This window comes from Debaryomyces fabryi (assembly GCF_001447935.2).
Source record: "Debaryomyces fabryi strain CBS 789 chromosome Unknown contig00053, whole genome shotgun sequence".
In the NCBI taxonomy this organism is placed as follows: domain Eukaryota; kingdom Fungi; phylum Ascomycota; class Pichiomycetes; order Serinales; family Debaryomycetaceae; genus Debaryomyces; species Debaryomyces fabryi.
The window spans coordinates 43,815-65,792 of NW_015385479.1; the positions used below are offsets into that span (position 1 = coordinate 43,815).

At 37.0% G+C, this 21,978-nt stretch overlaps 11 protein-coding genes across 11 annotated transcripts; 7 read left to right on the top strand and 4 right to left on the bottom strand.

Annotated features, from left to right (window-relative positions):
- Window positions 1-63: 63 nt before the first annotated feature.
- On the top strand, window positions 64-1,428 carry AC631_02808 (uncharacterized protein; the record flags this gene model as incomplete). Its single annotated transcript, XM_015611638.1, has 1 exon — window positions 64-1,428. The coding sequence occupies one exon, from the start codon at window positions 64-66 to the stop codon at window positions 1,426-1,428; it is 1,365 nt and encodes a 454-aa protein (XP_015467547.1).
- Window positions 1,429-1,582: 154 nt separating this feature from the next.
- AC631_02809 (uncharacterized protein) lies at window positions 1,583-2,659 on the top strand (the record flags this gene model as incomplete). Its single annotated transcript, XM_015611639.1, has 1 exon — window positions 1,583-2,659. The coding sequence occupies one exon, from the start codon at window positions 1,583-1,585 to the stop codon at window positions 2,657-2,659; it is 1,077 nt and encodes a 358-aa protein (XP_015467548.1).
- Window positions 2,660-3,496: 837 nt separating this feature from the next.
- On the top strand, window positions 3,497-5,152 carry AC631_02810 (uncharacterized protein; the record flags this gene model as incomplete). Its single annotated transcript, XM_015611640.1, has 1 exon — window positions 3,497-5,152. The coding sequence occupies one exon, from the start codon at window positions 3,497-3,499 to the stop codon at window positions 5,150-5,152; it is 1,656 nt and encodes a 551-aa protein (XP_015467549.1).
- Window positions 5,153-5,217: 65 nt separating this feature from the next.
- On the bottom strand, window positions 5,218-7,062 carry TPO3 (spermine transporter; the record flags this gene model as incomplete). Its single annotated transcript, XM_015611641.1, has 1 exon — window positions 5,218-7,062. The coding sequence occupies one exon, from the start codon at window positions 7,060-7,062 to the stop codon at window positions 5,218-5,220; it is 1,845 nt and encodes a 614-aa protein (XP_015467550.1).
- Window positions 7,063-7,788: 726 nt separating this feature from the next.
- On the bottom strand, window positions 7,789-8,916 carry GLY1 (Gly1p; the record flags this gene model as incomplete). The annotated part of the gene is made up of 1 exon (XM_015611642.1): window positions 7,789-8,916. One exon carries the CDS (start codon window positions 8,914-8,916, stop codon window positions 7,789-7,791), a length of 1,128 nt encoding a protein of 375 aa, XP_015467551.1.
- Window positions 8,917-9,357: 441 nt separating this feature from the next.
- AC631_02813 (uncharacterized protein) lies at window positions 9,358-11,532 on the bottom strand (the record flags this gene model as incomplete). The annotated part of the gene is made up of 1 exon (XM_015611643.1): window positions 9,358-11,532. One exon carries the CDS (start codon window positions 11,530-11,532, stop codon window positions 9,358-9,360), a length of 2,175 nt encoding a protein of 724 aa, XP_015467552.1.
- Window positions 11,533-11,984: 452 nt separating this feature from the next.
- Window positions 11,985-13,475, bottom strand: AC631_02814 (uncharacterized protein; the record flags this gene model as incomplete). Its single annotated transcript, XM_015611644.1, has 1 exon — window positions 11,985-13,475. The coding sequence occupies one exon, from the start codon at window positions 13,473-13,475 to the stop codon at window positions 11,985-11,987; it is 1,491 nt and encodes a 496-aa protein (XP_015467553.1).
- A 570-nt stretch (window positions 13,476-14,045) lies between these two features.
- Window positions 14,046-15,428, top strand: AC631_02815 (glycerophosphocholine acyltransferase; the record flags this gene model as incomplete). The annotated part of the gene is made up of 1 exon (XM_015611645.1): window positions 14,046-15,428. One exon carries the CDS (start codon window positions 14,046-14,048, stop codon window positions 15,426-15,428), a length of 1,383 nt encoding a protein of 460 aa, XP_015467554.1.
- Window positions 15,429-16,289: 861 nt separating this feature from the next.
- On the top strand, window positions 16,290-17,855 carry AC631_02816 (G-protein coupled receptor; the record flags this gene model as incomplete). The annotated part of the gene is made up of 1 exon (XM_015611646.1): window positions 16,290-17,855. The coding sequence occupies one exon, from the start codon at window positions 16,290-16,292 to the stop codon at window positions 17,853-17,855; it is 1,566 nt and encodes a 521-aa protein (XP_015467555.1).
- A 599-nt stretch (window positions 17,856-18,454) lies between these two features.
- Window positions 18,455-19,441, top strand: AC631_02817 (mitochondrial 37S ribosomal protein uS5m; the record flags this gene model as incomplete). The annotated part of the gene is made up of 1 exon (XM_015611647.1): window positions 18,455-19,441. The coding sequence occupies one exon, from the start codon at window positions 18,455-18,457 to the stop codon at window positions 19,439-19,441; it is 987 nt and encodes a 328-aa protein (XP_015467556.1).
- Window positions 19,442-19,691: 250 nt separating this feature from the next.
- DJP1 (Djp1p) lies at window positions 19,692-21,260 on the top strand (the record flags this gene model as incomplete). The annotated part of the gene is made up of 1 exon (XM_015611648.1): window positions 19,692-21,260. The coding sequence occupies one exon, from the start codon at window positions 19,692-19,694 to the stop codon at window positions 21,258-21,260; it is 1,569 nt and encodes a 522-aa protein (XP_015467557.1).
- Window positions 21,261-21,978: the final 718 nt, after the last annotated feature.

Sequence of the window (21,978 nt, forward strand, 5' to 3'; positions counted from 1 at the left end):
ATACTACTTTATCCGTACTAACGTTTACCTTTTGAACACAGTATAGAACTTATTGTATTAAGGATGGTACAGAGACAACCAGTTAATACTAGTGTAATTCTACTGTTCTTACGGGTTCCAAGAAATAATATCAAAACCTCGCATATTAGCTTTGTTCGTTCTATTTCTAATAAGGATGATAGTGATAGTGAAAATGTTCTATTAGCAGATGCTTTGAACCTTTTGAGCCCCAGGACAGAAGTAAGGAATACTATCAACTATAGACCATCGTTATTCACAAATTTGATTGCAAAGGATTCGCTGACTGATGAAAAAATAGAACCATATTTGAATTATACACTTCCCAATTCAGATACGAAAAGACATCTAGATCAATTATTGGCTGGCCTCAATATAGCATCACAAACAAGTGACTCTTTAGCCAAATCAAATTATCACCTTTTGACTAGTTCATACAAGGACTTACGGAAATATGTAAACAGTATTGATAATGAAAGAAGTTTAATAGAATTGGTTAAGTTATTCTACTCGCAGAACGAATTAAGTTCAAGACTAATGACAGATGTGTTATTAAATAAGCATTTTGTCAATTTAAATAAATTGCCGTTTGACATCAACAACATGAACCCAAAAGACTTCAAAAACTGGCAAGAAATCAATTTCATTCAAATCAAGGTGGTCCTATTGAAGAAATACTATGACTTGAAGAAACCGTTACTCATAATAAAGAATTTAAAAGAAAATTTCATGCAAGTTTATTTGCCCATGATACGGCTTGGTGAATTAACTCCATTTTACGAGAGAATTATATGGAAGTTTTACTTTGAATATATCCTGCCACTTAAACTAGACATTTCCCACAATGAGGCTTACTTCATTAAATTATTAAACAGCATCAAATCAACCTTCATTATATGGGAATCCTCGTTGATGAACAATGGAGAAATAACTAAATTTGCATTGAAGTATCATGAGTCAGACTTAACTTCATTGCAAAAGTCATTTTTGAAGTTGTGCTCAATCAAGCTAACTCAGAATATTATCACTTCAGAGCTTAGTCAATACAAAGAATATCCTAAGTCTAAATTGTTATCTTTGTTGAAGAAGTTGTCAATCAAGCACAAAATATACTCATTTACAACTACGAGGGCAACTCTTTCAATCGAGACTAAATCCAATTTTTATGCATTAATACATACGTTAGAAAAGTTGATTTTAGATGAGTTGGCATCGGTACAGAGTATATCAAGTCCTGAAGATCAATTAGAATTGACAAAAGTTTTAAAAGAGATCAAGGATTTCAAGGAGAGTGAATTAATGAAATTGGACAATAGTAGTGAAATTGAACGGAATGAATCATTGCTTGGGGGACGTGATTGGGATAGGTTTTTTCTGATAATGGACAGATGGCATAAAAAATTAGACTAGATATCAGTGTATGATTATGTATAGTTACAATGACGTACCTTGTGTTGTATGCTTGTTCCGAGAATTTTGTAGATTTTGCTCCTACTAGTAAGATATCCGAGATCGATAATGAAGAATTATATACGGTAAAGAAATAAAAATACTTATATTAGAAATGAAGATCATAACAGAAGACAACGTTGAAAAGTACTTCAATTCCACTCTTAGCAGAGATGCTATTATTAATAAATTTCAACCTTCTTTATTGAAGGGCCTCTTAAACTATGAAAAAGATCCATCAAATATAGTACCTCCGAGAATTGTACAAACTTCCAATACGGAGAATTCAGACACAACCCACTTATTTATGCCTTGCATAGCACCTAATGAAGTTGGCATCAAGCTCATTTCAGGTGGACCTAGTAATTCTAAGAATGGCTTAGGCTTTCAAGGATGTATCTTGGTATTGGATGAATATACCGGATCACTTCAGGGAGTTTTGAATGCCAAATCTATTACAGCTTTTAGAACAGCATTGGCAAGTACTATCCCAATGGTTAAGGTTCTTGATCCTTATGACAGTGATGCTTCAATTTCGAGTATTTCGGTATTTGGAGTGGGTTTGCAGGCGTACTGGCATGTCAAGCTTGCCCTTATTTTGTACCAAGATAAAGTTAACCACGTCAATATCATCAATAGAACGTTGAAGAACGGCGAAGAGTTGGCCAACAAGCTACTTATGGAGTTTCCTAATGTATCATTCAAGGCGTATCTGTATTCTGAGGATGATCAATTGAGTACAATCAAGAAGCAGGTTTCTGATAGCTCCATCATTTTTGGATGTTCTCCATCTACAGAGGCTGTCATTAAGGCAGACTACATAAACCTGGACCCAAAAGTAAAGAAATTCATTTCATTAATAGGTTCTTACAAACCACACATGATAGAATTAGACTTAGATTTCATTGTTCCCCAATACAAGGAAGCAGCGTCGAAACCGAAGATCCTCGTGGATTCAAAAGAGCATACTTTACACGAAGCCGGAGAATTGATACAAAGTGGTATCGACGAAAGTCAGCTTATCGAATTAACAGACTTTTGCAAGTCAAAGAAAGACCCTAGCGAGTACACCACCTCGACCAATGTCGTTGTTCTGAAATTGGTGGGTTTGTCTGTTATGGACTTGTCGATTGCAAATCTTATCATCAAGGATATAGATGATTCACAAAGTATCACGGTGCATGATTTTTAAGTTAGATGTACTTGACCCGTAAAGACACAACGCTATCGGAATCGTTATTATATATTTAGACCTAGAGTCTGCAATACCTTGCCGTTTTTTATTTTTCTTATTCCGGAGAAGCTCTGTACTCGGCCAGATGTTGCTAGATTAATAAATAAACCTTCTATACATCCAAAATCTCCCCTTATCTAGACCCTTACAACGAGCATCTAATTTCCAGAATCTTACTATCAACTCTACCTACAACAAGTATCCTCATTCATTGATTTCACTTCAGCTCAATGACATTTATGCTGGCTACATTGGGACTATTGGTATCCCAAGAAACATATTAATAGACTTACTGTTTTGTTGCGTGATCAAATGGAGAGGTCTATGTAAAATTTACTGATATCTCTATAAATCTTTCAAAGAGATCTGACATGTTATTTGGACTTGCTTCTATCTCTCCATTTCTCTTATTATTACATATTCACTACTTCCAAATATCCTGTTGATCGTGTTCCAGCTGCTGCTATCCCATAAAACAGAAAACGTGGGCCCTTTAATGACAAAAGGTGGAAATTTATATCGATTTCTACATAAATACTTATGCTATTTAAACACAGTAAACTTAATAACTATTTGAATGTCTTCCACGGTTATTCCCAACAAAAACTAGACGAATATCCCTTGAAATGACCGTTCTATTTGCTTATCAGTAGGTGCAAAATCATCAATAGATTATTTATGAGTCGTGTGACCCAAATGGGTTGGCGCGGCCAATAAAACTGGGCACCTCATTACTATATATATCTACACTAATCTTGTTTCTAACGCTAATACATTTAGTTATTAAAAGTGAAAATGACAACAGAGAAGTCCTCCTTGTTAGGAGATGAACCTATCTCGTTATATAATACAAAGAAGAAGAGTTCATTTGAGAAATATTTGAAGTATTTAACGCATGTGGTGGTTATTATCGGTACTGTGTACTTGTGTTTATCGAACATAAAGGGACCTGAACCTATGGAAGTTGATACCAATAAGAAAAAAAATGTGATATTTATGGTTACAGATGGTATGGGACCAGCATCTTTATCGCTTGCGAGATCGTTCAAGCAGTTCAGAGATGGGCTTCCCATTGACGATGTTTTGCAGTTAGATCAACATTTAGTTGGGTCTTCGAGGACCAGGTCTAATTCTTCACTTATTACAGATTCTGCTGCTGGGGCGACTGCATTTTCTTGTGGATTAAAGTCGTATAATGGAGCCATCGGAGTTTCAGCTGATAGTGAGCCGTGCGGAACAATTTTAGAGGCTTTGAAGCTCCAAGGATATATGACAGGATTGGTTGTTACTACGAGAATAACTGATGCTACTCCGGCTGCTTTTAGCTCACACGTCGACCAGAGATATCAAGAAGACATGATAGCTGAACAACAGTTGGGAGGGTATCCTTTGGGAAGAATGGTGGATTTGATCATTGGAGGTGGAAGATGTCATTTCTTACCCAAGTCACATAAGGGTGGATGTCGTTCAGATGACAGAAACTTGGTGGAAGAAGCACAGCATGAAAAAGGATGGAATTATGTGGGAAACCGCGAACAATTTGATCAATTGAAACACGGTCATAATGTCCAATTTCCATTATTGGGTTTATTGGCTGACACCGATATTCCTTATGATATCGATAGAGATCCAAAGGTCTATCCATCATTAGCAGAACAGGTTAAAGTTGCCTTAACTGCTTTATCGAAGGCTACTAAGGATTCCGACAAAGGATTCTTTTTCCTTATTGAAGGTTCTCGTATTGACCATGCCGGCCACCACAACGATCCTGCTGCTCAGGTTAGGGAAGTTTTAGCTTACGACGATGCATTTAAAGAAGTGTTAAAGTTCATTGACGAAACTGATACTGATACTGTTGCAATTTCTACCTCAGACCACGAAACAGGTGGTTTAGTCACATCAAGACAAAATACACCTTCCTATCCTGACTATATATGGTACCCAGAAGTTTTATTAAACAGTACACACTCAGGAGAATATTTGTCTAGTAAGATTGTCAACTTCACTTCCACTAACGACGACGTAACAACTCTTGACAAGTTCATTGTGAAAGAAATCCTTGAAAAGGATTTGGGAATCACAGACTACACTACAGAGGAAATTGAAACCATTAAACACTATTCAAATAGCGGACCAAATTTATTATATGTTTTAAACAATATAGTTTCTGTGAGATCGCAAACTGGGTGGACAACTCATGGTCATTCGGCTGTGGATGTTAATATTTACGCATACACAAATTCTAAACAAATTAGATCTCGATTATTATCCAACAAGCCGTATTATGGCTTATTAGGAAATCATGAAAATATTGAAATCGGAGCATTTATGGAAGCAATCACAGGCGTTAAATTAGATAAGATTACGAAATTGGTCAAGAAGACAAAGCATTCGATTACAACGAAGCTTGCTTCTCTTCAAGTAGATGAAATGCATCACGGCGCTTATTAAAATGCTTGAATTATATTTGATAAATTATGTATTAGATATAAATAAATGTATTTATTATTAATTAATTAATGATGTACGGCTGAATAGTCTTGTTTACATAACTTAGCTCTCAAGACCTTACCATATGCGTAAAATAAAAATGGAATTAACACCATTGCCAACGAAACAAATGCAAGTAACCAACTGGCCCACTGCAATCCTAAACCGTTATACATTTGGGTAATGAATAATGGGAACGCTGCACCACCACACAGACGAGTTATAACTTTAGTTCCTAAGGCAGAAGCTACCACCTTGGCGTATGTATCTATAATGTAGTTGTTTAAAGAATAGTAAATAAGCACCATTCCATACCCAAAAGCGATACCAGATGAAGCTGGCCCGACCCAAATAATGTGTTTATACGAAGTAGCTCCTAAAATAAATAAGGCAATACATGGGAATGGAGATCCGATCATAGCACCAATTAATCTATCTTCTGGAGTTGGTGTTCTTCTCATGCAAATCTTTTTATAATTTTTTTCCAAAATAACTGTCGTCATAACTGCTAAACCAGCTCCAATCAAGATTGGAATAAACATTAATCCAATTTTATCATCTTTATATCCGTACAAAGTGTTGAAAATAACAGGATATGCAAAGAAAAATGCGTAAAGCAATGAATAAATCAACATCACGTAACCACACACTATTACTAAAGTAGGTTCTTGAACAATAAACTTGATTGGACGTAATAAATGAGTATTAACAACTTCCTTGAATGCCATTGGGGTTGCCTCTTGTTCTGTCATAATTTTTGGATTACCAGTTTCCTTTCTTAATTTTGCAGCCCTATTTCTTAATATGGTAGGTGCATATGTTTCTGGAATAAATGAAATGATAATCCACATTACTCCTGCAAATGCCATGTTCACCCAAACCATTAACTCGTATCTTCCTGTATTGACACTGATGAAACCATTGACAATACCACCTAAAACAGGTCCAGAATAGGGGCAGAAACTGAAAAATGCGATTGCCAAACCTCTTGTATCGTTATGCATATCAACTAAACTGGCACCTACATTTGCCAAAGCAGAAGATGAGAACACACCACATAAGAATCTGCAAACCAAGACAGTACCGATGTTCTTTGCTAAAGCGCAGGGAATATTGAATATCACATAAAGTCCAAATGAAACGAAGTAAACTATTCTTCTTCCAAACCTTGGTTGTTCAGAAAGAGGAGACCAAAACATGGAACCCACTCCGAAACCAATGACAAATAAGGACACTGATAATGTAGAAACTTCGGTGGAAACACCAAATTTCTCATTAATAGTGGGTAATCCAGTAGCTAAACATGAGGACCCGTATGCAGCACAAATGACGAATATAGAAAACAAGGCCGTATAAGACCATTTGACCCACATAGGCCAGTTATGGGGATTCTCAGGATCCCCAATGGTAAATGTCACAAACTCTATCTCTGGATCTAATACTTTCTCTGGGCTTGAATTAAGGTCGGAAGCTTCCAGTTTCTCTTTACTCGATGAATCTTCTGAATTTATTACATGCAAATGATGGCCGGATTCCATCGTTTTCCGTCTACCCAATGATTGCAATGTTTGTACCTGCACTAAACCTGTATCTGTTTCTAATGTGTATTCTTCTGGAAAGATAGGATCCTCCACTGGAGGATGTACAAGATCGGGGGTAGGTATTTCCGATGATAAACCTAAATCTTGTAATGATTTTCTAGTCTCACTTCTACTCATTCTCAATGATTTCCTATCTGATGTAGTAGTATATCTCGAATTAATTGGTGATAATTCTGATTGTGCATCGTTGACGTAATTTTCTGTAAGTGGGTTAGGATTATAGGCCTCATCATCTAATGAAGCCAGGCTTGATAACGAATTCTGCGTCATATTATTAGTATTATCTATTACTTTTCACTATTGAGCTCTTATTACTCTTGATTCTGACTCCTCAATACTTGTTTTGTCTAGATTGCTACCATATTTATAACCTCTCTATCAATACCCGTAATCGGATGGTTTCCACACATATAGCTGCTGAGATACCGTATAATTTATATTCCGGCATTCGTCCGGCCAGAGTTTTAGTGAAAGCACCTGGCCGGATGGACTATTTCCGGTCCTTTTTCGGGGCATGCTGAATTTCTCTTTTTATCCGTGGAGCAATCAAATTTCCTTTTCTCGGATTAATATCTTATGATGCATGCATTAGCCGTACTAGTTATTAGCCTTGAGAAAACCATCTTATACTATAACCCTCCCGGCGGACTTTAAGCACCCTAGTCTATGTCAACCACAGATCCTTTAATGCGTACTGTCGGCTTAAATCCGAATCGTAGAGATCCGATTAAATGTCTAATGCTGCCAATTGCTATAAATGGTCTTTGGCCCAAGATGATGCTGTGTTGATAAAATTTAGTTTAGTTTATAGGACAAAAACTAAATGCGGTGGGTTGTTGGCTCCAAGATCGGAAGGTTTATGATGGTGCGACAAAACAGTGGTTTCGGAGTAGGAAAAAAAATCAGGCAATACACGATTTTATTATTACTTATATATTATCATACATGTATATTATTAGGATAGATTAGATACGCTCATTATAGGATGCTTATATATTAATTGGAGACTAATGAATTCTTGATGGCATCAAAATTGTACATTTTCTTGTTACATTTGGTTTTGGTGTATGGGTTTTTTAATGCATCTTGGTAACATTCCAATATAGCCTTCTTGACGTTGTCGACACTTTCTTCGGATAATTGGTAGTGGAATGCGATTCTACCACCCATCAACTTAACGTTGTACTTTTTTCCTAATTCAATAAGTAATGAGTCATCCATCTTGTTCTTTACAAGGTCAAGGAAGACAAAGTTGGTATGAGCCGGAGTTTCCAATGCGATTCCATGATCTTCGCAGAAGCTTGCGACATCTTTAGCGAGGGCATGCGAGTAAGGCAATTTTGCGAAATTCTCATCGATGGCCACCATAGCCATCGACGCCAAAATACCGGCTTGCCTGATACCACCACCGTTTTGTTTTTTGAAGTGGTTGGCCTTGGCAATGAGTGAGGGTTCTCCAACTAAGATGGAACCGACAGGAGCTCCAATCGATTTCGAAAGACATAACGAAACCGAGTCGAAGTATGAGCAATATTTCTCAATCGAAATACCCGTTTCCGCGGCAGAATTCCACAATCTGGCCCCGTCTAAATGCAACTTAATATTATTTTCTTTGGCAAAAGCACTGATTCTAGCAATCTCTTCTATAGGCATGATAGTTCCGTGTAATGTATTTTCTAACGAGATAAGCTTGGTTGGTGCTGCATGGATGTCTCCATCATCAGGAGTGATATTTTCTACAATGTCTTCCAATGTCAAGTAAACTCCATTAGAAGGATGCACTGGGTGTACCATGGCTTGTGACAAAGTGGCCAATCCACCAGCTTCATGAAGGAATACGTGTGCCCTATAGTCACATAAAATGGAGTATGGTGGCTGTAACAAATTAGCCCTCAATCCAATTTGGTTCGATAATGTTCCACTTACACAGAATAACGCTGCTGGCTTTCCGGTCAACTCACACATCTTTTTTTCTAACATCAATGTAGCTTTGTCTTCGTTATACACGGAATCACCAAATGTACTGTTTTGAATCGATTCTAACATCGTCTTGGTAGGCACAGTAAAAGTATCACTTCTAAACTCATTATGAGTAGAATATTCCGGTGTTATTTCTACTGTCATCTTAAGTCTATTGGTCTATTTTTTGTATTTTGAACTATTTTTTTTCTATAGTTTATTCCAGATTAGCCTCCCCGGAATACTGCTATATATATATGATGAGATGACAAACCGTTGAGAAAAATGTCAATCATGAAATATTTATAAGTTCTATTTGTAATATGCGGCTTTTATGATTTTGGAACCTCATCAGTCAAAAAATTCGCAACTTGTCCGTTTATGCCGACTGCGAAAAGAAAAATGCCGTTCAACAATAAAGAAACGTTAAGCAAGCTAACAATAGCCATTTTTTTTCCATATAGTAAATATAAAATCCATATTTGAGGTGGAGAGAAGCGAGCAAAATGCCTACAATGAGTACACGAGTCAGTATGGAGTCAATATAGAGTCAACATATATACAATATAGATTCAATTCGCAATAAGTATAAACAAGGAGCGGAGTTTAAGTATTTTGGCTCAAGTCTAGGTCACTCTCGTTTTTGTTTAACGAAGGAGAAGACGAAAACAATTGCAAATTGAAATTATGACTGTGGCCTAAATGATCATTTCTCCAAATCTGGGAGTTGGAACCCGACACAGTTCTATTATGCAGGGTGTAGGGTTTGTCTAGCCATAAATTACCAAAGTCCTTTTGGTGCTGAGTCGTATGAGGTGGCGGAGAAAGCAAGGAGCCTATTGGTGACAGGATAGGATTGTTACTTGTTGTAGACGTAGGAGTATCATTGAGCTCAACATCGGCATTTTGAGGAGCAAAGTACTTGTTGTTGAGACTGGAGACACTGCGGTCCAAAACCGGGTTAAAAAGGCTAATGTCGGGATTATACGGCAATCTGTTCAAGTCATTGTAATGGGTCTGTAGATCCCCATACTTCCCTTTAAAGTCACTATAGGGGCTATTCAAGTCAGCAGGCATGTTGCTTAACCCGAAATTCAAGCTGGAGTTGGAGTTGGACATGTTGGTGCCAGACAAACCACTAATGTTGGTATTATTGATAGTAGGATTGTTAATATTGGAATTGACTCCAGATAACCCAGTATTAAGGCTGGTATGGTTCATATTGGCATTAGTGATATTTGCATTCATATTAGCATTCATTCTTGTATCTATGCCTGAATTCCATACGGTGTTAATATTGGGCAACGAAGACTGATAGCCAAAATATGACTCATTATTCCTCATCAACGAATTGGGGGTCAAAAGATCCTGGTTCAACAAATCAGTTTGTAGCAATGCATCCTCCTGGACTGGAGAGTTAAGAAGACCATTATTCACTTGACTGTAAACCGTGTCATCATAAGTCACTCCTTGCGATGGGATAGGATCAAAATGCTCATTATATTGCTGTTGGTTTGGTAAGTTCTGAAGTTGTTCTGCCGATTCATTCGAATAAACCTGTCCGTAGAAATTATACCATTCATTCCCTTGGTCATTCCCTTGGTCATTACTATGCTCATCATTCACTTGTGATTGCAGAGAAGTCAACGGAGAAAAGCTTCGCTTAGGTTTCTTAGGCAATGCGTTACTAAAACCACCAAACTCTATACTAGCCTGATGTTCAGACATTTTAATCGGCTGATAAGTTTTATCCTGATTAACTTTGGCAATTTCGAAGCTATGTTGGATTGATAAAAACTTTCTGATTTCTGATCTAAACGTTGATTTCCAGTTAATTTCAAAATTGACTGAGTTGTAGATTTCATTGGTAATGTCATTTGCCCAGGTTGGCTGGAGCTTGTATAATTTATCCAATAATTCACTTGCTTTTGGGGTTAAATTTCCTTCTTTATTAAAAATAGTTTCACTGTTGAATGATTCGACTAATGGCTTAAGGCTATTAAAAGCAATAGAAATCTCTTTCTTTTCTGCAGTTAAAGTTTTGCAGACATCTTCACTTTCATCGTTCTCTATTTTCAATATTTCAATTTCTCCCATAACCTTTTTAATTTGTCTCTCTATTTTCAGGCGATCAGTCTTTTCATATCTCATAATCTGTTGCTTCCTTTCCGTCAATTTCTTTATCTTATTCTTCAAGTCATTTAATTCAGACTTATAAATATCATTCATCGATTCTAGAGACTTCAATTCTTTAGCGATCTTACTTTTTTGGAAAGTTAAGTTATCTCTCTTTTTCTCTAGGTCCTTGACGTTGAAATCTTTTCTCATCTTAGTCCCAGTTTCTTGTTCATATTCTTTCTTATAAAATTTCAATTCTTGATTCAATTTGCCTATTTCTTGATTGAGCTGGTCATGATTCATTTCATATTCTTCCCTCGCCTTGCGTAACTCGTTTTGATAGAGCAAAAGATATTCATTCAAGGATTCAGGTGATTTATTAGTCTTCACATCCTCAGGTTCTAAATGCAATGGCAAATTAGTCTTTGAAGGTTTCGAGTCAGAATCTTTGATTTGACTGATTCTGGACACTTTGACTTCATTGTCGGTGATCATAGGTAATGTCGTGTTGCTTTGAAGTTGATTTGCAGGTTTGGGTAAAGTCTCAATAAACACCGGAGCCGACTGAGACCTAAAGTTAGTAACCACATTTATTGCTACTACTTGAATCTGGTATAACTTGTTCTCTAAAAGGTTATTGAGTTGGCATGATGTTACGCCCATAGTTGCCGCTATTTTGGTTAGTATTGCTTCAAAATATATTTCTACTCATTTCTTAACATACCTTCTTGATTATTGATCAAAAGCACGTATATAAGGCTTTCATCGGATGCTATTTCAATATCCCAGTGAATAACCACGGAGGTATGGGTTATTGAATCAATGCAAATGGTAGGTGCATGAGGAATTTCTATATTCAAATCTTCGATTAAGCCTTCCACTGGCGTTTGAAGTAATTGATAACAGCGATATACAATCCAACAAAGCGATGGTACCACTGTCAATAGAACCTCAATCATCCTTACTGCTTGTAGGTATTAAATTGATTCAAAAGACAAAGAAGTCTATACTATAGCGAAATTTTCATTTTTGAATGGATTCACGTGAGAAGTTTGTTGATCTAGGTCTACCATATGTATATATATATCTATATCTAATAGTATCATAGAGCATGTTTATAAACCAATAGCGGATACTACGGTCAAGATAAGGTTGAATAAGCCTAGAACAAAGAACGGACCTAAAATCCAGCGGTCACTCCATAAGCCTCCAACTTTTGTAATGATCAAAATACCTAGTCCACCACATAAAGTATATAAACCACTTATGCTGCCGATTGTATCTGTCGAATTACCAGTTTTTTTCAAGCTACTAATAAAACTCATGCTTGTAATTATAACCCCCGTTTGTGATAAGCCAATAAAGCTCACGACTATGAAGGAACCTGCGGTTCTGGGGTCGTAGATATCGGATTTGGAACCCATGATGCACAATCCGAAGCACCCTATTATCCCTAGGCATGAAGATATAAATAAAGACTTTGTACTCCCGATCAGTGGGTGGTCTATAAGCCATGCCCATAATGGAGCTGAACATAGAGCTACTGTTTGTGCGACACCAGTCAATATTGCTGCAAATACATATCCATCACGACAGCTTTGTTTGGACGGCATGCCATCCCCGTCAGAACCACATATTCCGCTCTTGTAGTAGAAATTGTACACTAATAGCGGAATAAATACCGACATGACCACCGTAGTTGACCGGGCCACAAACGACCCCAAATACGCCAATTGAATTTTAATATTGCCCTTTGACGCAAGAACCCCTTCATGAAGTAATTGAAAGTACCCAGGTCTGTTTGTGTGAGGCACTGACTCATTGTGTCTTGTCGAATCATAGAGAGTTACCAATAAAAACCCCCCTGCAGCAATTGCTACGAATCCTAGAATTAAATAGGATAGCTGGAGACCTTCCTTAATTGGTATAGAAAGTGAGTCCGAAAGTTTAGATGGCATTGGAAGGAAGAAAGATACGGAAAAAATGGCCCCCAAACCGGTTGATATACCAATAAACGCAGCATATCTCCCATGTTTCTTATTCCCTTCCTCCCAAGCTGGAATATCTTCCACTGTGTACGACCCATCAGCTTCAAGGGTCTCTCTGTCTTCGAATTCATGCTCAACTACTTCATTTTGTTTCTTCCAGAATGCCAATTTAAAGTCGGAGTTTGATAATTCATTCAACATCACTGTCACCATGCTCATACAACCAGTAACCCCAACTGCAAATACGGGTCTCCACAAATATAACCAGTCTATACTGTTTCCTAATTTTGCATATCCAATTAAACTGATCCCTATCAATCCAAATCCCCCAAATTCAATAGCCCTAGTCCCTCCGACCATCCGTATCCCAGTACCATAAACCATATTATTCACTTTATCACACAACGCCCCTATAAAAGGAGATGTCACAACCGATGTCAATTCATCTATAAATCCCAAAGTACCTATTATACTGCCAATTTTTTTACTGTCTACCCGTACCACCAGGTCTAAGAAGAATGGCTGCGTAGACGAAAGGAAAACCACTAATGCAATGCACGCAAATCCAGCAAAGTTGAATGCCAAAAAGTTTACCGTCTTGTAATTCTGATTCCCCATGTCGTTTTTTCCCCTTATTATACCACTTTGACCCTGTAAATTCGTCTTCTTGGCTTGGTCCTCTATGCTTTATGAACCCTTCGGAAAAGGTCACCTGACCGGATATAGAATTGGTTCCATCCAATATAGGCCCAATGTTTTGCTAGTCGATGATTACTGGTTAAAAAATAGTTTCTCTTCTAGGAATCCAGTCATACGACTACCGACGCCTCTTCTTATCTTCTGATGGTCATTGACTCGCATAATTTCTTACTAAGTAGAATTAGCAGCCACTGTGATTGGGAAACGTGGGTTTGTAAACCACATGTATTTATTATGATACTAATATCTATACATAACACTGTAATATGTTAATATTGATCTGATAATAACAAAGTATTATCCTAGAAATGTAGTATTTTATATTCTTTGTCATATATAATACTTATTTGAAGATATATACCCATAGCAAGTACTAAGGTATTACCAGAATTCCATTACACAAAATTGCAAAATATGGCCCATATATCATCACTGTCACTGGTTTCAGTTCAACACAGTAAGTGGAATTGTAATTTTAACAAAAGAAGAATGAGTTCGGTTTCTAGTATTGGATCGAATGATATTGACAATAGTTCAATGCTACTGGAAGTTAATTTGCGCCGAAAGAACGAGCAAGACGATGGTAGGGATGAATCTGCGGTCTTAAATGAAGATGATGAGGGCAGCAGCAGCACATATACATTGAAGAGAAGTGATTCATCGGCCAGTGTATCGTTTATTGATTTATCCAAGTTGTTATTTTTATCGGATTTTGACTTTGGGTTTGATGTGGATATGGTGAGTGATTCGACCAAGAAGAAGTTCAACAAGATGAAAGAAAAGACGAAACAGAGATTTCAACAACTCAAGGATGAGGCAAGAAAGACCGACTCGAATACAGAGTTGATGAAGCTCAATGAGAATTTCATGGCCCATGTGGGGAAATTTGACAAGAGACTTCACGATAGCTTGCGTTCATCAGCTGCTGAGAAGTTGTTCTATGCGTTGGCCATATCTTTGATTGCCACATGCGGGTTTTTGATAGGGAAATATCCGCAATGGTTCCATGTCTTTCACACGGCTTTGTTCTGTGTGTTGATGCCTATCAGGTTCTACACGTATTTCAAGCTTTCATTTCAATACTATTTGGCGGATTTGTGTTACTATGTCAATTTATTGTTAATTTTATTTATTTGGGGATTCCCAGACTCGAAACCACTCTTCGTGTCGGTGTTTTCGTTGGCCATGGGAACGTTATCGTTTGCGGTCATTACGTGGAGAAACTCGCTTGTATTACACTCGATCGAAAAATCCACCAGTTCATTTATACATATTATGCCCCCAGTAACGTTGTTCGTTATTGTGCATGAATTGCCAGAGGAATACAGGGCCGTCAGATTTCCAGCTGTGGCCAGTATTGATCGCTGGAACTTTATCAACGGTATAATTTGGACCTCCATATATTACACTCTTTGGCAAGTGTGTTACCACTACTTTATCACTATCAAGAGAAAAGAACAGATTGAAAAGGGTAAAGTGACTTCATTCACCTATCTCAAGAAGAAAAACAAGAATGATCCATTGGGCAAATTTGTCAATTCTTTGCCATATACGTGGATGCAAATCACTGCCTTTACGTTAATTCAATTTGGATATCAAATTTTGACCATGAGTTTTTGCCCAATTTGGTTCAGATATAAGCATGCTTGTGGTGCATTCATGCTGTTCATATTTATATGGGCGTCATATAATGGTGCTACATATTATATTGATGTTTTCGGTAAGAGATTAGAGAAAGAAGTTGAAAAGTTGAAAATGGAAGTAATCGAGTTACAGCAGAAGAACAATGAACGCGAAGACGACAAACCTAAGGCTCAAGCAGATTTTGTCCAACTGGAACGTGAATCACCAGTCATTGATCCAATAGGTTAAACTATTGGGTTTTGGTTACATTCCAGTTCATCGAATTATTTTCCAGATTCATCATACCCAAGTTTTTGTGTTTTGTATAATAATAGGCCTATGTGGCCTAGTTTAAGATAGTCATCCCTTGTGTTTTGTTATAGGATTTGAATTTTATTTATTTTCGGATCTAAATATTTACGCTGTTTTAGATTTTATACTGTTGAGTTGATTTTCAACGATTATTATCCATCTATCTATAATTATCAATAGCGAGACAAACAGCTTGTAAAAAGATTAATATTTTCGTACAAGTGCTTTTAGGTAGCCATATAATTTATCCTGTGATAAAGTATTTTGATCAAGAATAAGGATCAACTGAATAATCTGTAAACTAAACACAGCTTGTTGTATAGAAGTTGTTAGATGAATATACGCATAGTAGAATGCAGCGGAAACTGAGTGTTCTATTGCAAAACTTATTATGAGCTGCTCTCTTTCTGCACCCCACAAAGGCTTAATTATTAATTTTGCATGCGATAATTTTAATAATCCAAAGGTCATTAAGAGTACGCAATGAGATGAGGTACCTCAATCATCATATGGATAACCGAGTATGGCCCTAGCATCTGTAAGTACATACATATAAAACTATCTCTATGGTGTCTTGTTGTGAGATCTGCATAATGCGATACACAGCAACGATCATAGTACTACACTTGGCTAAACGCAGATGTTAACATAAAGTTGCATGACATGCTGGATTTCACCTCGCTTTGAACAAGGACTGCATGACCATAATATCTTAAAATTACTTCAAATCTCTTCGTTTGAATCAGATAGATGTAGAGGTCAACATTTGATAGATTCCGTTTCACCGTCAGATATTTCATGGAGGGCATAAGTAGAAATGCGAAATTCGTTGAGCTATCTAAGCCAACTGGAACAGTTTCTAATGCCTTTGAAATGAGCTCAGTATGGCCATATACGGATGATCTCAGTCGTTATACCACACACCAGGCAGATAGACAGAGGATAATATCGATAGTTTCAGCTTCAATTTCAATAGTTGCAGGATTCATTGGAGTGTATTTCTTTCTAGCTATTGATTATAGAAAACGAGTTTTCAGGCATCAGTTAGTTATTTTTTTGATTCTACATGACTTAATAAAGGCTATCTTCTTGTTGGTTTATCCATCCGTTGTTTTAGCGAATTACGGGGCATATGATGATCTAAAATTCTGTAAAGTGTCGGGATTTTTCACTGCGTTTGCAATAGAAGGATCTGATATCGCTATCTTGAGTTTTGCAATTCATGTTGCATTATTAGTGTATAAACCCAATCAAAGAGTTAAACGAGGGTCGAATTATGAAGGTGGGTTGTATCCATATAGGCATAGTGTGTACGTGGTGTCGGTATTGCTTCCGATTGTGCTTGCTGCAATTCCGTTTGTTAGTGACCATGGTTATGTACCGTTAACCAATTGGTGCTATACTCCCAGTAGACCAATTTGGTATCGATTAGCTTTAAGCTGGATTCCCCGGTATATTATTATGGCATCGATAGTTGTTATATATTGCTGCATTTATCGACATGTAAAGAAAAAGTACAGTGAAGTTGAAAATACATTGGCGATAGATGATACACGCCGTAAGCGTCATAGATTTACAAGAAAGTTTAGAAACATTATGGGTTATTTGTTCTGTTTCACACTTGCTTCAAAAAATGACGAAACTCAATTGCATACTGTCCATCGTGGATCTTTACAGAGTGACATAAGCAGTGAAACTCTTCAGCATTTCAGATCCCGCAGATTGCAGGCTCAATGGCAAATGAGGGCGATATTTATCTACCCAGTTTCATATCTTCTATTGTGGATCTTCACAACTGTAGTCCATGGAATGGACTTGAGATATGGACTATCTGTGAAACCACATATATGGTTGAATGGAACTGCAGCATTCATGCAACCATTCAATTGTGCGGTGGATACTTTTGTATTCTTAATCAGAGAAAAACCCTGGAAAATTACAACAATTAAAGTTGATAAGTCCCAAACCATAAACTTTGAATATCCTCGCTGGCGAAGATTGATATCTTTTTTTCCGTTATTCTCATTGCCAAAACCTCTGGAAGTTCACCAATCTGACAATATGAGTTATTTGAAAACAGAATCTTTTTGTGTGGAAGATGCTAATTTGCATGATTTTTCTGGTGTTCTTTCAGGAGACAAAACCTTTCTCCCACCGCACCTACAAGAGCACAGTAATACTAATAGTAGTAATATTATTCCAAATGAGAAATCGTTTCTGTATTTAAACCACTCCTCGGAAATTAATGATTTCCATACGATGAACTATTCCAAAACAAACGACAGAAAGTGGTCAAGTACCACGGAACATTCAGAATGCTTTGAAGAAATAGATTTCTTGGATTTTTTAAAGCATGAAGAATAAATATCGTGATATAATAATACCCACAACCTATGGTAAATCCGATAGTACTGTCGCCATTACCCTCAGTTAACATAGCCGTAATCAAGCATCAAATATATAATATTCCTCTTTCGTTCATATTTGCGATGTAGGTATTGCCAACATTGCATACAGAACTATCAATCATCAGATATTGTACCAGAACATTTTCACTATCTATTAGCCAATTATGAAAATAGCGAGTAAACTGGGATTTATATTTACTGGACATTAAGAAGTCTTTTTGGATACAGAATATTAGTTATACATTGGTAGCTATTCATTCTCTGTAGTTTTTTCCATGGTGATGTCTTGGGATATTATCAATCGATTCGTTTTTTTTTCAAATTATAACCTATTTATTTAAATAAATACCACAATATCTAACGTAGAGCTTGTTATATTGTCACGTCTAGGCTATTATATGGCAATATAGAATGAAGGTGATTGCAAAATCGACTGGTACAGTATAGATTATAAAAGTCCGGGTAAGAGGAATCTCGAAATTTGAAAAAATGAAAAATTCATTCATTTACCACTACACCAATACTTAGATCAAGGAAGTCAACGACTAAGTGAGGATGTTCAAGTGTACATTTCGTTTACCTGGTCCCTCCAGTATAATAAGAGGGAGTAAGGCATTTTCTACATCCAAAATTATCAATAGTAAGGTACCAAAAGTCGACAAGCATATTGATTTTTTGTCCAAGTTCTATACACCAGAATTATTACAAAGTATCAAGATTACTGAGTCATTGGTGGATCCAGAGACTGTATTAGAGTTGAAAAAGCAAGGAGAAAAAACCAAATCGAGGGTAGCCCCATCAGATGAATCGTCAGACTACTCAACCACTGATCCAAAATGGACCGAGCCTATCATATATCCAAACCAACCCAAGAATCACTCTCCTTATCCACCTATTCCCCAAATCCAAGCAGCCGACAGAACTGATTTAGCCTTGCGTTTCAAGCCGGAAGCTGGCCCTAAAAAATTTTCGTCTGCATTGAAGGGTAAAAGGGAAATCGCCGAAGGTTTAGCTAAGTTGACAGGTTTAGATCAACGTTATATATCAAACCTTTATGTGCGTCCGATTGTTATGAAGAGAGTTTCGTGTCAAACTTCGAAAGGTAAGATTCCTAACTTCTATGCCTTGACTGTCGTGGGTGACAAAAATGGTATGATTGGTTTAGGTGAAGGTAAGTCAAGAGACGGTATGAGAACTGCATTGGTCAAGGCCCACTGGAACGCAGTAAAAAACTTGACTCCTATTCCAAGATATGAAAAGAGAACCATTGTAGGTGACATTGAGTACAAATTCCATGCGGTCAAATTATTTATTAAGTCGGCTCCATCTGGGTTTGGTTTGAGAGTCAATCCTAACATCTTCGAAGTGTGCCAGGCTGCTGGTATCAAAGACTTGAGAGGTAAGATCTACAAGTCTAGAAACCCAATGAACGTAACCAAAGGGTTCGTTGAAGCCTTAACCAAGCAAAGACCTTTAGAGGACCTTGCTGCTGGTAGAGGTAAGAGATTAGTAGATTTGAGAAAAGTATATTATTCAGCTTAATCTTCTTCTTGTATATAACCATTGAATTCATATAATATTACAAATATAGAACGTTATTTAGATATTAGTAGTCGTCCTAGCTATATTCCATACATCAGAAAGTCGTGCGCGTAGATCCTATGTCATCTTGTGATAAATTGCCACAGACATTGTATAGAAGGTCATATTTGCACCATAGTACCAGAATTGAAAGACTTATAGTCGAAATAGTATTGGCAATAGAGAAAGAACATTTGATTAGGCTGAACTAATGGTCGTAGATACTACATATTATGATTTATTGAATCTTCAGCCCGATGCAACTTCATTGGACATAAAGAAGGCATACAGAAAAGCTGCAATTAGACTTCATCCAGATAAGAATCCAGGAGACCCTACAGCAGCAGCCAAGTTCCAAGAAGTTGGGGAGGCATACCAAGTTTTGTCGGACGATAATTTGCGGTCAAAGTATGATAAATATGGTAAACAAGAATCGATTCCTAGTGAAGGATTTGAAGATCCATCGGAATTTTTCTCTATGATTTTTGGAGGAGATGCATTTAAGGACTGGATTGGTGAATTATCCTTACTTCAAGAGTTAACCAAGTCTGCTGAGTTATCTGGCTATGGAGATGAGGAAAAGAAGGATACAAAGGAAGAAGAAAAGACCGGCGAAAATCCCAGCACGAAAGCAAGTGAGTCGAAATCGCAGGATTCCACGCAATCAGGAACTACTACTAGTGATGCTCCTACCAATACTAAATCGCAGGACGAAGAAGACGTTCAGTTACGTGACAAGACCCAAAAGTTATTTTTAGAAGATTCGTCGGGTGCTAGTAATGCAGCCACAAAGGATGGAGATAAGAAGGAATTGACCAAGGAAGAAAAAGAAGAGTTAAAGCGTAAGGAAGAACTTGAAAAATTCGAAGAAGAATGTAGGATAAAGAAGATCGAAATGAGAGAGGAATTAGCCAAAAAATTGATCGACAAGCTCTCATTATTCACTGAAACAGATATGAAAGAAGACGTTGCAGAATCATTTAAACAAAAATTAAAGTACGAAGCGGAATCGTTGAAGATGGAAAGTTTTGGTTTAGAAATCTTGCACACTATTGGATCGGTGTATAAGACCAAGCTGAAGATCTTTTTAAAGAATCAAACGTTCTTAGGTTTCGGTGGTCTCTGGTGGTCAGTAAAAGAGAAAGGTGGAGTTGTCAGGGACACTTTCAAGACTATTACTAGTGCCTTAGATGCTCAGCTGACTATGCAAGAATATGCTAAAATGCAAGAGGATAATGAATATCATGCTAAGAAAGAAGCTGAAGAACAAGCTGAAGCAAAGAAAAATGCCGAGGAAGTTGACCAAATTGAGAAAGAGATTGAAGAGTTAAAGAAAGAGAAAGAACAGAAAGAGGCTGCTGAAGCCCAAAAGGCTGCTGATAAAGACGCCAAAGGAAGTGAAGGTGTGAAAACCGACGATAAGAAAGAAGAAAAGATACCTGAAAAGCATACAGCCGAAGATATCGCAGAAATGGAGAAATATTTAATGGGTAAAGTGTTGGCAGCTGCATGGTCTGGTTCAAAGTTCGAAATTCAAAGTACAGTTCGTGGTGTATGCGACAACATATTGCAAGATAAGGAAGTGCCGTTGAACACTAGAGTTGCAAGAGCCAAAGGCTTAAAGTTAATTGGCGAAGTATTTTCTAGCATTACAAGAACAGAAGCTGAAGATGAAGAAGCTAGAGTATTTGAAGAATTGGTTGCTGAAGCTACGAAGAAAAGAGAAAAGAAGAAGAAACCAACAGAACATGCTACTGGAGTTGATGAATCTACTAAGTAGTTACTTTATTTATTATTATTTATTATCGCGTACAGTATATATAGTATTTAATTAGACATTTAACCGTATACCTTTTAATTTTAACAAGATCTTCTTTATTAATATTTTTTTGCGAATATGAAAATGTTAAAGGTTGATATTCCATAATCATCTTCAGTATCACCTAATGACTAAAGAGTATATAAACGAACAACGGCCTGTGGTTAGTCCTGAGTTAGATCCATGCTCTAATTCCAATTACAAGGATTTTCAAGTTCTGAATACTGAATTAGATATTAGTGTTTCATTTGACCAAAAGATAGTCCTGGGGAAAGTAACCTATACGCTAACTGCCAGAAAACCGAATACAACAAGCATTGTGTTGGATACCTCGTATCTTAAGATAATCAAAATAAGAATAAATGGCTTACCTAGTGATAATTATGAACTTAAAAAGTGGAAGGAGCCATTTGGGTCACCATTGAAGATTTCATTACCAACTACAATTAACAAAGAATTTAAGTTGAGCATTGAATATTCTACTACAGATAAGTGTACAGCATTACAGTTTATAGACAAAGAAGCAACAGATGGTCAAACTGCTCCATACTTATTTTCCCAATGCCAGGCGATTCATGCCAGAAGCTTATTTCCATGTTTCGATACCCCAGGAATAAAGAGTCCGTATAATATGAAAGTCAAATCTCCATACCCGTGTCTTATGTCCGGTAGACCACAG